At 51.8% G+C, this 10652-nt stretch overlaps 1 protein-coding gene across 2 annotated transcripts; it reads left to right on the top strand.

The window, feature by feature from the left end:
- The first annotated feature begins 624 nt into the window (after positions 1-624).
- Positions 625-7109, top strand: DYNLL2 (dynein light chain LC8-type 2). 2 transcript variants are annotated; one of them, XM_065732078.1, is made up of 3 exons: positions 625-746; positions 3448-3586; positions 5227-7109. In XM_065732078.1, the coding sequence occupies exons 2-3, from the start codon at positions 3455-3457 to the stop codon at positions 5362-5364; spliced, it is 270 nt and encodes an 89-aa protein (XP_065588150.1). In that variant the 5' UTR covers positions 625-746; positions 3448-3454; the 3' UTR covers positions 5365-7109. The 2 variants fall into 2 exon arrangements, with proteins under 2 accessions (XP_065588150.1, XP_065588149.1); XM_065732077.1 differs by lacking the exon at positions 625-746 and having other exon boundaries at positions 3427-3586.
- The last annotated feature ends 3543 nt before the right edge of the window (positions 7110-10652 follow it).

Genomic DNA, 10652 nt, shown 5'->3' with positions numbered 1-10652 from the left:
GAAGCGCCCGACCCACGGAGCCACGGCCGCTCCGCTCCTGGCCGGGCTGCGGCCTCATCCTGCCCCACTGCGAGGCCCGGGGCTCCTCGGTTCAGTTTGCCTTAAGATCTACTTGGTCCCATCGCCGCCCCATCTCATTTCAGGATTAACAGTCCATTAAACATCCCATATCCATGTGGGATATCCCAGCCAGGATAGGAACACACAGCCGCGGCTCGGGAGCTGGCGCGGGCTGCCCGCCCCGTGCAGAGGATCGAGCAGCCCCAGGGCACGCGGCCGCCGTCCCGGCACGGCCCTCCCCGAGGACACCTGCACGGTCACGGAGTACACGCGCGTCCGTCCCGCGCCCACGAGCGCCGAGATGCACGGAGGCCCCGCCCGGCTCCGCCCCTCACGCTGAGGGGATGGGGCGGCCCCGCCCCGCGCTCGCCGCGCGGCATTGTGGGATGAAACAGGATGTAGGCAGAGCAGCGCGGGCGGACGGGCCGGGCCGGCGGGCAGCGCTGCGGCGCAGCCAATAGAGGCGCGGCGTGCGGAGAGGCGCAGCCAATGAGGGCGCGGCGGTCCGTGCGCCGCAGCGGGCGGGGCGGTATTTGAGCGCGGCGCGGCGGCGCGGCGCAGAGCGCTCGGCGCGGCGCAGGGAGCGGAGCGGAGCGAGCAGAGAGAGGCGAGCGGGTCCGGGCCTCCTCCCACCTCCTCCTCGGTGCCGTGCCTCTCTCACCCCGGTTGGCCCTGTCACTGTGAAGGTGAGCGATGCCCCTCCTTCCCCCCCTCGGGCCTGGGCTGCGGAAAACGCCGCGCCTCGCCCGGTTCCTCCCGGACCACGCGTGAGGTGGCTGCGGGGCGGCTCCGGGCGGTTCCGTCCGGTTGTCCGATCTCCCCCGGCCCGGCTTCTCCTGCCGGCATCGCCCCGCGCAAGGTCACTGGCGCTCCCCCCGCTGAAGGTCACGCGGTACCCGTGCCCGGCTCCGGCGGCCGCGGGGACGCCCCGCGCTGGGGAAGGGCCGGGCCTCGCCCTGCTGCCCCGTGGAGGAGTGCTGTGGGGGCCGGCTCGGGCCTGAGCCCCGTCTCGAAGCCTCATCCTGACCTGGTGCGGGTGCTGGGGCTGCGGTCTGCTCCTCCCTGAAGGCGCAGACCTGGAGGGATGGCGGTCAGGGCTGCGCTGCTTTGCGTTTCCTCGCAAAGAGGGCTGAGTGTGGGTGATGAGGCCCCAGGGACGGCTACGGCTGAAGACTGAGACCTGTCCTGGTGCTGCTGGGCTGCCTCACAAGGAGGATGCCTGTGTCACCCCCAAGGATGGAGCTGAGCCCCGGGCCTGGCTCTGGGTGCTCGGGTGGGTGTGTGGGGAGGGGGCCGTGACCAGCCTCGGGATGCTGCTGTGCCTGGATAAGTGCTGGAGAGGACAGGCTAGCCGGCACCTGCAGTGCTCCTGAAGGATGATGCTCTTTTACCGTGGTGCTGTTGGCCCTTGAAGGCACGGTCCTGTGCTGAGATGTTCGCTGCCTGAACAATGAAGGTGCTGCTTGCAGGTCACTCGATGTCTGCTTATGTAATGGCAGATGTCCTCTGAACTCCTGTGTGCTGGAGACACGTGAAGGCCAGGTGTTCCTTGAGGAGCCTTTCTTGGGAAGATGACCACAAGTGAATTTCTGCAGTGTCAGTCTTCCTGTGGGATGGGCACGTGGAAGACTCTTCTGAGGGGTTGGCAGCCCCCTGCATAATGAATCCAGGTCTGCAGGTTGCTGGCTTGGTTCTTCTTCATGTCTTGCTCTGTCAGGATTTCTAGGCCCTACACTGGAACCTGCTGGCTCAAACCATGGCAGAGAGAGGAACAAACTGACTGCAAGTGGCTTTTCCAGAGCAGTGGTAGAGGCGTGTGCTCTGTTGCTGTCTGAGCTCAGTTCCTGTCGTTTTTCCTGGTGCTATTAGTGTATGTTAATAGCAGTGCTCCATTAAGCACTGCGTCTACATAGTATAAATTAAGGTTGCAGTAAAAGACTTCTAGAGCAGAGTAAAGAATTGAAGTATTGTAATTGTAGGGCTGCAATTATGTAACTGGATTCTCTTTCTCTCTGGGTAGCAGGCTCCTTTAATTGGTGTAACAAAGCTACTCCTTCAGTTTTCTGGGACTGTTCCAGGAAGTGATCATTGCAGCAGATTTTCTTCACTCTGGTAGAGCTATGAATGTGTAGTTTCACTATTTCAAAACATCCTTGATACTATTGCATGGGCTCACAGCACTGTAGAAAGATCTAGTAAACTTAATGGTGTATTGCAGACTTAATTGGAGGTACTTCTTGCCAGTAAGAAGCTTATTCTGTGAAGTTTTGGTGTGCTCTGGTTAAGAGCTGCTGCTGAGGTGAGCAGCAGTGCTTCTTAGCATAGGCCTTTGCTTGACCAGCCCCACAGGTAGTGTGTGTGTGCTTCCTGGCTGGGCCTTCCCTGGGTTGGTGGCTCTGGTGTCCCAAGTGGGAGTTAGAATGTGCCAGCCAGCAGTGCTGCACAGGCTCCTTTCCTTGCTTCAAGAGAGCTGTAGGGCTGGGATTGCAAGACCCTGCTTTCTAGGATAACGTGACTGCACCCAGCAGACCTCCCAGTGCTGACTGCCTCTTAGAAAGGCCATGCTAAGTGTACATGTTAATGGTTCAGTACCTGGTACAAACACCTCAACTTTCTTGTAGTGAAAGAGGTTAAGTGCTCCACTCAAGTTACCACGTCCTGGTTTCTTAGAGGTGATGGGCAGTAATCACAGAATCACGGTGTGCTGGGATCTACAGGCAGGGGAAGAAAGACTGGAGGTATCTGTCCCTGGCCCTAGCAGTGGCTGGCTTCCCCCATACTTGTTTCCCTGTTAGGCTGTTGTGTGGTGTTTCTCATTTGTCAGACTGGTTTTGTCCTGTGGGGATAGCTGAAGTCTGAGGTTTAGCAGCACTGTTGAAGTGATAGGCTGATTGTGGAACAATGTTTATTCCAAGAGGAACTAGCAACAGTAGCTGCTGATGAAGGGCAAAATAAAAGCACTGTTACTGTTGTCACCCTTAGCAAACTGCTGCTGGGTACAGGTGGTCTGGGGTCAGCTCCAAGCAGATGATGCTCCAAACCATTGGTACACCTGGAAGGCAGGCTTGGCTGTAGTTTATTGATGTATAGGAGGGCTCTGTCTGCAGATCTCCTCCCACACAGCTTTTATTTTTTTTGCCTGTTTGATGCAGGTGATTGTTGGGCTATCTCTGATCTAACCTCCAGGCATTGCTAGTGCTTCAGTGTTCAGCTGTAAAGGCTCTTAGCCTGGGACTGCTCTAGGCTCCCTGATAAACTCACACAGGGTGTAACAGGGAGTTTGTAGCACTGGTCTGTGTCGCAGCCTGCCATAAAGGACAACCTCTGATGTATGGGCGGCTTCTCCTTTCTTGGAAAGAGATTAAAGGGATCTATGTTCTGCCTTAGGTTCACGATGTCTGACAGAAAGGCTGTCATCAAGAATGCAGACATGTCTGAGGACATGCAGCAGGATGCTGTTGACTGTGCCACACAGGCAATGGAGAAGTACAACATAGAAAAGGACATTGCAGCATATATAAAGAAGGTAAATAAGGGATAAGGGGGTTGCTCTGGCTGAGACTTCCTGCAGCTTTGTATGTGTGTATGTTGAGCTTGAGTGTTTGGAAGGAGATGTCTTCTTTGCTTCTTCACTGCTATTTCCAAGAGGATGGAGTCACTTTTCCAAGGTCAGAGGAAGACTGTGGCAGAGCAGGGCCTGGTGTGTGGCCGCTCTGAGCCAGCAGTTTGAGTGCTTTCCCTCTGAATTTGCTGGCCTTCAGAGCTGGCTGCAGCCTCTGTTTATGGCTTGCTCCACAGATGCTGCTGCTTTTGCTTGACTGCTTCTGCTTGACTGGCAGTACAGGTGCAGGGTGGGATTACTCCAGAGCTTCATGCAGAACTGGGCAGCCCTGCATGAGCAGTTCTGTTTGTAGTGTTCCAGACTCTGGGGTGGTGGGTGTGGAGGAGGATGCAGCCTTGTTCTGCCAAGCAGGGGTATACAAACATGCTGCTTTAAAAGCAGTGCAGGCAGTTCCCCTGTCTCATGAAGATATGTTTCCCTGCTTGCAGGAGCCCATTAACTTCTGTCTCATGCTTGACAGGATCTGGGGAGCTGTCAGTTCCCTCTGTAGCAGCTTCTCTGAATGGCCAAAGTCAAAATCACTCTGAAGGAGCAAAATGATTATGTAGGTAATGCAGTCCTGGCACCAGGATTAGCTTTTGGGTCTTGCTTGTAATCTAAGCCTGAATGGATTTAGAGATGTCTCCTAAGTTCTCAGATCACTTTGATCCGTTGAGGCAAGACCTATCTCAAAGTGCTTGAGGCAATGCAGTGTGCAAAGTGAGTGAATGCAACTGAGAATCTAAAAAGTTAGCCTTTATTTCCTAAGAGTGTTGGGAGAAATTATTTGATGCACCTTCATGCCCTGGCAAGAAAGCTTTTACCTACTTCAAAGGTTACCTGCAAGGAGCTGAGACTCTTGCTGCTGTCTGAGGACTAATGCTTGCTTTAATCTTTAATGTTGTGCTCTTCTGGCTCACTCTGGGGGAGGGAAGGGTGTTCCTGGGTGTATGTATTAGAGGGAAGAAAATGGTCTTTAATGCTCTCTCGCCTGCTAAACAGACTGAAAATTAATAGGCTGGTGTTCTTTTTGCTCACCTCTTACCTCAAAGGTCTTAGTTGTGTCCTGTGAATTTTCTTGCTTATTTTCATTTAATATTCTCCTCTTAATGAAGAAGTGTCCCGAACAGCATAAGCCAGACTTCTTCCTTTATTTAGGTGACCTTTAAGCTCAAATGCCTTGCTGGAGCAGACATGCCAAAATCTTTTTTTATTTTTTGTGAGTAGGCTTGGAATGGGAGTAGAAATATTCCCCTCAGCTAGCCTACGTGAAGGGCCTGTGTAGTACTGCACCGAGCAGAGCTTTTACGTCTGCTCATTCTGCCCAAGGCTGATGTGTGTTCCACATCTCGGGAGGTAATGTTGGATCCTTCAGACAAGGCAGTGCAGAGGGCGGGCTGGTGTCAGTCACTACTTCACTTAACACAATGGTGTCTTCCAGCAGGAAACCTGAAGGTGCTGCAGGTGGGAGGAGTTAGCATGAACAGAACCAGCTAAGAGTTTGTGCTTACAGCTATTTTCATGTGGGCTTTCTTGGCCTTAATGCCTCTCTTCTGTTTCTTCAGGAATTTGACAAGAAATACAACCCAACTTGGCACTGCATTGTTGGCAGAAACTTTGGCAGCTACGTAACACATGAGACAAAGCACTTCATCTATTTTTACTTGGGTCAGGTTGCAATTCTTCTCTTCAAGTCTGGATAGGAAGTAGGAGCAAGTGAAATCTGGACTGTAATGCACTGATGGCTGAAGCCACGACTCCCCTTAACATGGCTATGCCGCTGCATGGACTGTATACTATATTTAATGTGTATATGTTGCAGTAAAATTCTACTTCTGTTTAGTTGCCTGGGAAGAAGGCGGCATTTTTTTGTTACTGCTTTTTTTTTTGTTGTATTGCACTAGGAAACCTGTAAATGCTTAAACAATGGCCTTTACGTGGTAAGAAATAAAACTGTTCCACAACAGCTCCATCAGTGGTAATTCCTTCTTTGAGGCTGGGAAAACTTCTTTGGGCAGGCCAAAAAGACCCTGACTTCCTTTTGGAGTTTTACTAGACTGTTAATCTTGTAATGAGGAGCAAAGCCAGTGTGAGCCTCTGTTCCCACCCTGCAGACTGCAGAGAGCTGGCTCTCCTAGTAACCTCAGCGCAGGTACTTAATCCACCTGAAAGTTGGTGGGGTGGCTCTTATTTCTGTGGCTTTCACACATGTTGAACTCCACCCTGGACTGTGATAAAAACAGACTTGCAGCTGGCACCCTCAGTGTTCTTTCAGTACCCATCACTGTATGTTTTTGGCTCTGCTGAAGCATTGACCTAGGCTTGTGAGCACCTCAGCCCGGTCTAGAAGACTTCAAGAAGCATCCTGTTGAGATGCTGCTTCCTGCAGCAAGCAGCAACCTCTGGCTGAAGTCTTTAGACCTCGATACTGAGATCTAAAGTTGGCCACATGGCCTGTCCCTGAAATGGAGTAGATATCAAATTGGTGACTACTGACAACAACCTATTTGGCATGTTTTTAGCCAGTTGTCTCAACACTGCCTTAACTTGATGCTCTCCTTTAAAACAAGCTAGTCATATGGAAGATTTGTAAGTGGCCACTGTCTCTTTTGTTTTTTATTTCTGTAGCTGATAAGCTATTTCTGGAGGGCTGTCCTCCATGTTCTGATACCTGCTTTTGTTCTTAAAGCACAGTACCAAGAAGTTATATTTACATGTGATGTTTGTGTGAAGGAAACTCATGTGACATCTGCTTCAGTGGCAGAAAAATGTCTTGGTCTCCAATAGGTTCAGCAGTGATGTTGTCTTAGTATGTACTGACTCTTGGATTAAACTGCAGGAAGTGTTTTTTATCTGGGTGGGAGAAATCCTTTTGAAGGACAGTGTGATGGCGAGTAAATACCGAGTGCTTGCAGTAAGGGTTATCTGTTGGTTTGCTGACTAATGTATAGGCAATGTCGCTGGGCTTGTGAGCCTAACTTGTGTCTCTAGGACCAATCTGGTGTTGGTAACAAGTCACTGCTGGGGTGGGAAGGCAGAGTGAAGGGAGCTGTTCCTTGTGAAATGGCTGGATAACCCAGGTTGACTACTTCCTGAAGTAAAAGTCTTTCTTGTCTCTGTGCAAAATCCAAAGTATGCCTAATTTTGTAATATGGATAGAACGATGTTGTGACTAGAAAGAATGTAGCTGTCATTACTTCATGTCGATGGAGATGTTTGCACTGGGGTAACGTGCCTTGGGCTGTCTGGGGCACTCTTGTGGTCTTGTCTGTTGAGAACTCCACTCTTGAACTGAAAGAATGTTCTGGATTTGTTTTTTTTCAAGCATGAGTCTAATGTGAACCTGTTCACGGTCTCTTGTGGAGCAAGATACGTTCCCTTCATAACTGCAATGGCTCAAATACCATTTATTTTTTTCAAACATTAAAGGTGAATTGACACATTTAAACTGCCTCTAGTTTCTTCTTTGCCAGTTGTCCGAAGCAAAAACTGCCCTTGTCTGGAGAAGGTGAGTGACAAGTTCTTGGCCCTGGAAGATGCTGATGACCCAAAGGAAGCAGTGAGAAGCTTGTCTGGGGGAGCATATGCGCCCCATCTGTGTGGGCACTGCCCTCCAGTCTGGCTCAAACTCTGAGCCAGAAGGAGAGATGGAGGGGAGAGCATCCTGCTGCAGCTCTGATGGGTGCTTCTGTGCCAAGTAACCTAGATATGAAGGCATTAGGTCTGACCTCTTAAAGGCTTCAGACAGACTGGGGGTAGTGCAGCAGCTGCAGTCCTGGCTCCTGTATGTCCTCAGGTGCCTGCCCTGCTTTGCAGGAAAGTTGGGTTCTTCTCTGCTTCATAGCAAGGCAAAATCTAGAAGAGCTGCCAGCTGCCTGGAGCTGCTGTGTTTAACACTTCCTTTGCCTCTCTGGCTCGTTCCTGCTGACTGAAGTTCGAGTGTGTAGCCTTGCTGATAACTTGGGCGAAGCTGTGGGCCCTTACTGGCTCCACCAACAGCTGTGCTGCAGGACAGCAACACCAGCGTGTAAAATGAGGGGGAGCTGAGCTGCAGACAAGCATGGCACTTATGCTAAGCAGCCATAAAATGAGCTGAAAGCAGGACTCTAAAGCAAGCAGCAGTGTGTTTGTTACACACAGGCAGCCTGTCTAACCTGCACCTGACAGTGCTGAAAAGCAGAGGAGGTTTCTATATCTGGGAGGAGCTGGGAGTGCTGCTCCTCCCTCTGCATTCCCAGTGAGCCTTTTAGCTGGAATTACAGTTTAAGCTAAGCTGTGCTGAGGCTGTGCATTCCTGGTATGGCTGAGTTATTGCTGCGGCTCCAGGAAAACATCTGCAGCCCTTTGGGGCTGGGGAAGTTGATCCCTATTGGTTCATGGAGATCTTAATGGTTAAAAACGGACTCGGGAATGCCAGCTGCAGCACAGGAGGCTGCTGAGCTGAACTCCTGACAAACTTTTCCAGGGCTGTTCTGTCAGTGGGGAAGCCTATTTCAGCGTGTGGTTATGTCCCATGGTTGTGGGGCTGGTGTAAGCTGGTCCCTGGTGGGAAATGGGACCCTGGAGGGATGCCGTACCTTGGAGCTGACACATGCAAGTAGAAAATGAGTTAGTTGCTTCCTTAGATGTGTGATTGCAGCAGAAGTTCCCCCATCAGACTAAGAAATAGAGCTGTAGGATGCACCTTTAGTGATGAGGCTGTCGGGGAATCCAAGCCCTGCTCACCTGCCTCTGCACAGCTGAGAGCAGGCTGAGTCTTTAACACAGAGCTCTGCGTCCCACCGCCTTTCCCTCGCGCTCCCCAGACGCTGTCTGACACAGCTTTTGGCTCTGAATTTTTCCATTGCTGTGCTCCACATTCGTCTCCAGTTTCCACCATGTGCAGGTGGCCTGCATTGTGCCTCGCAGCATTAACTGTGTCTGTGCTGGAGAGCCCAGCAGCAAGCTGGGATGCCTGCTCAGTCTCAGCAAGAAAACAGAGCTATTTGGAAACATCTGGATCCGAAGCAGTGAGTGGAGGGTATGTATCTGTGGGGGAACATCTGGAGACAGAAACTGCTTCCAGATGTTTGGGGAAATAAAGGTTATTTAAACATGAACTCAGTGTATGTTACCATTCTGCTTTATGGGCATTCAGAGAGCATCTGATGGCAGCAGGTTCTGAGCTGCTGGCTGCTGCTCCTGGTCTCAGGCCGATGCCTGCGGGCAGGCGTGTGTGTTTGCTGCGGGTGACTGTGGTTCGTGGCTGGGGAGGGTGTCACGTTATTTTTTCTTGTATAAACCAAATTTTTAAATTCTTGTATAAACCAAATTTTTAAATTCCTTGCGTGGAGTATCTCTTCCAGATGTGGCCTTGCAAAAGCAGTTTGGTGGCACTGAAGACCGTGCAGGCTTATTTTTTGGTGGTTGTGTTCCATGTTTGTAGCTATTAGTCATTCCCCAGGATTAATTTCTCTATGGAGGGAACCCAGAGTAAAGCAGCTGGAAAGGGTGCAGGAGCTGGCCCTGCTTCCTTGCCTCATCACAGCAATATTCTTCTCTGTTCTCCCGTGACTGTGGGAAGGGTCCCGGGGATGGCGAGGTCCTCCTAGTCCTGGGCACCCAGGCAGGGGTTGGGCATCTCTGTGGGATGCCCAGAACTGCGTGTCTGTGCTCTCCATCCTTCCACCCCACAAAGTCACTGTGCATCACGGGCACTGCAGCCTTAGTCTTTCCTGAGCACATGGAGAGGAGCCTGTTGCTGATAAACCTGATACCCAAAGGACGTGTTCCTTTTTTGCAGTGCTTCTGTGGGAGGTTTGAGATGGAGAGAGAAAAACATGGAAATCATTTTTATCTCATGCTCAGTCCCTGCCTGGTAAATCCTGAAGAGCCGATGCCACTTGGTGCGGGAAGCAGGGCTGTGCCATCCCTGCCCACCCGAGGCTTCCCTGCTTTGTTCTATTTATTGAGCAGCATCTCCCACACCCTTCGCCAGACTGTGACTCATAGCAACAAAGCCTGTGCCGAAGCCATATGCCTCAGCACTGGGAGGATATGGGAGCTGCAGGTTCTTCGCAGGGGGATAAACTGTGTTTATTAAAAGATGATCAGATACTTCGTCCCTTAAGGCAGCAGCTAGCTGAGGCTGAGTAATAATAACTCATTACCAGTGAGACAAATAACTGCTTTTCCTCAGGTTAGCAGCTTCGCCAGTCCCCTTGTGAGCTTCCCTGGGGGCTGTCCTACACCGAGGGCTGGGGGGAAACAAGGGCAGTGAGCCCCACTGAGTGCTGCTCCTGGGGCAGGGTGGGCTGGAAGTTCCCTGAGTCCTGGCACTGTGCTGGGTGGGGAGCAGAGCAGGATAGGGATTGCTGTAAAGCAGAATGCAGCATCTGCACTGTCTCAAAGCACAAGTCCTCACTGACATGGACAAACTGCCTGTGCAGCAGACGGATCTCCCTTGGTTTTTAGCCCCTGGCTTCCTCTTTTTTGTGTCCAGCTGCTCTAGGCTGCAGCTTTGGGTTTGGCCCTGCAGGGCCATGCTCTGGCCCCATCCCTACACCTGCAGGGGCCCTGGGGGCAGCCCAAGGCTCTGCTCTGTGCCCAGCAGGATTTGTCTCTGTGTTAAGTTCCAGGAGCAGCTCCATTTGGCCCTGGAGGAGCTCGTTTCACTTCCCGCAGAAGCTGTTTTAGCGATCGGTGAGTAGAAAGAGGTTGTGTGAGAGGTGCGATGCCCCTCGCATTTCAACGCGTGCGCGGCCTTTCCTTTCAACTCCTCCCAGCCTGGTGTGAATTGAGTGCTTTCAGGGGGAGGAGACTGTTGGGAGCTCCTCTCCCTCGTTGCATTGGTTACAGCCCATAAAAACATCCCAGGAATTTGCCGCAGCAGTCCCTGGCATCATGAAAGCGGCCTTTGTTCCCGGAGTCACAGCAGCACCTCTGACCCGCATGTGTGGGCCAGGGGCTGCAGCATGGGCTGGAGGCTGCTGTGGGGCACAGGTACCCAAAC

Source organism: Cyrtonyx montezumae, unplaced genomic scaffold (assembly GCF_038088225.1).
Source record: "Cyrtonyx montezumae isolate F1298 unplaced genomic scaffold, pur_monq_1.0 scaffold_15, whole genome shotgun sequence".
NCBI classification, from domain to species: domain Eukaryota; kingdom Metazoa; phylum Chordata; class Aves; order Galliformes; family Odontophoridae; genus Cyrtonyx; species Cyrtonyx montezumae.
The sequence above is the reverse complement of the archived record's forward strand: the minus strand, read 5'-3'. Positions and strand labels throughout refer to the sequence as shown.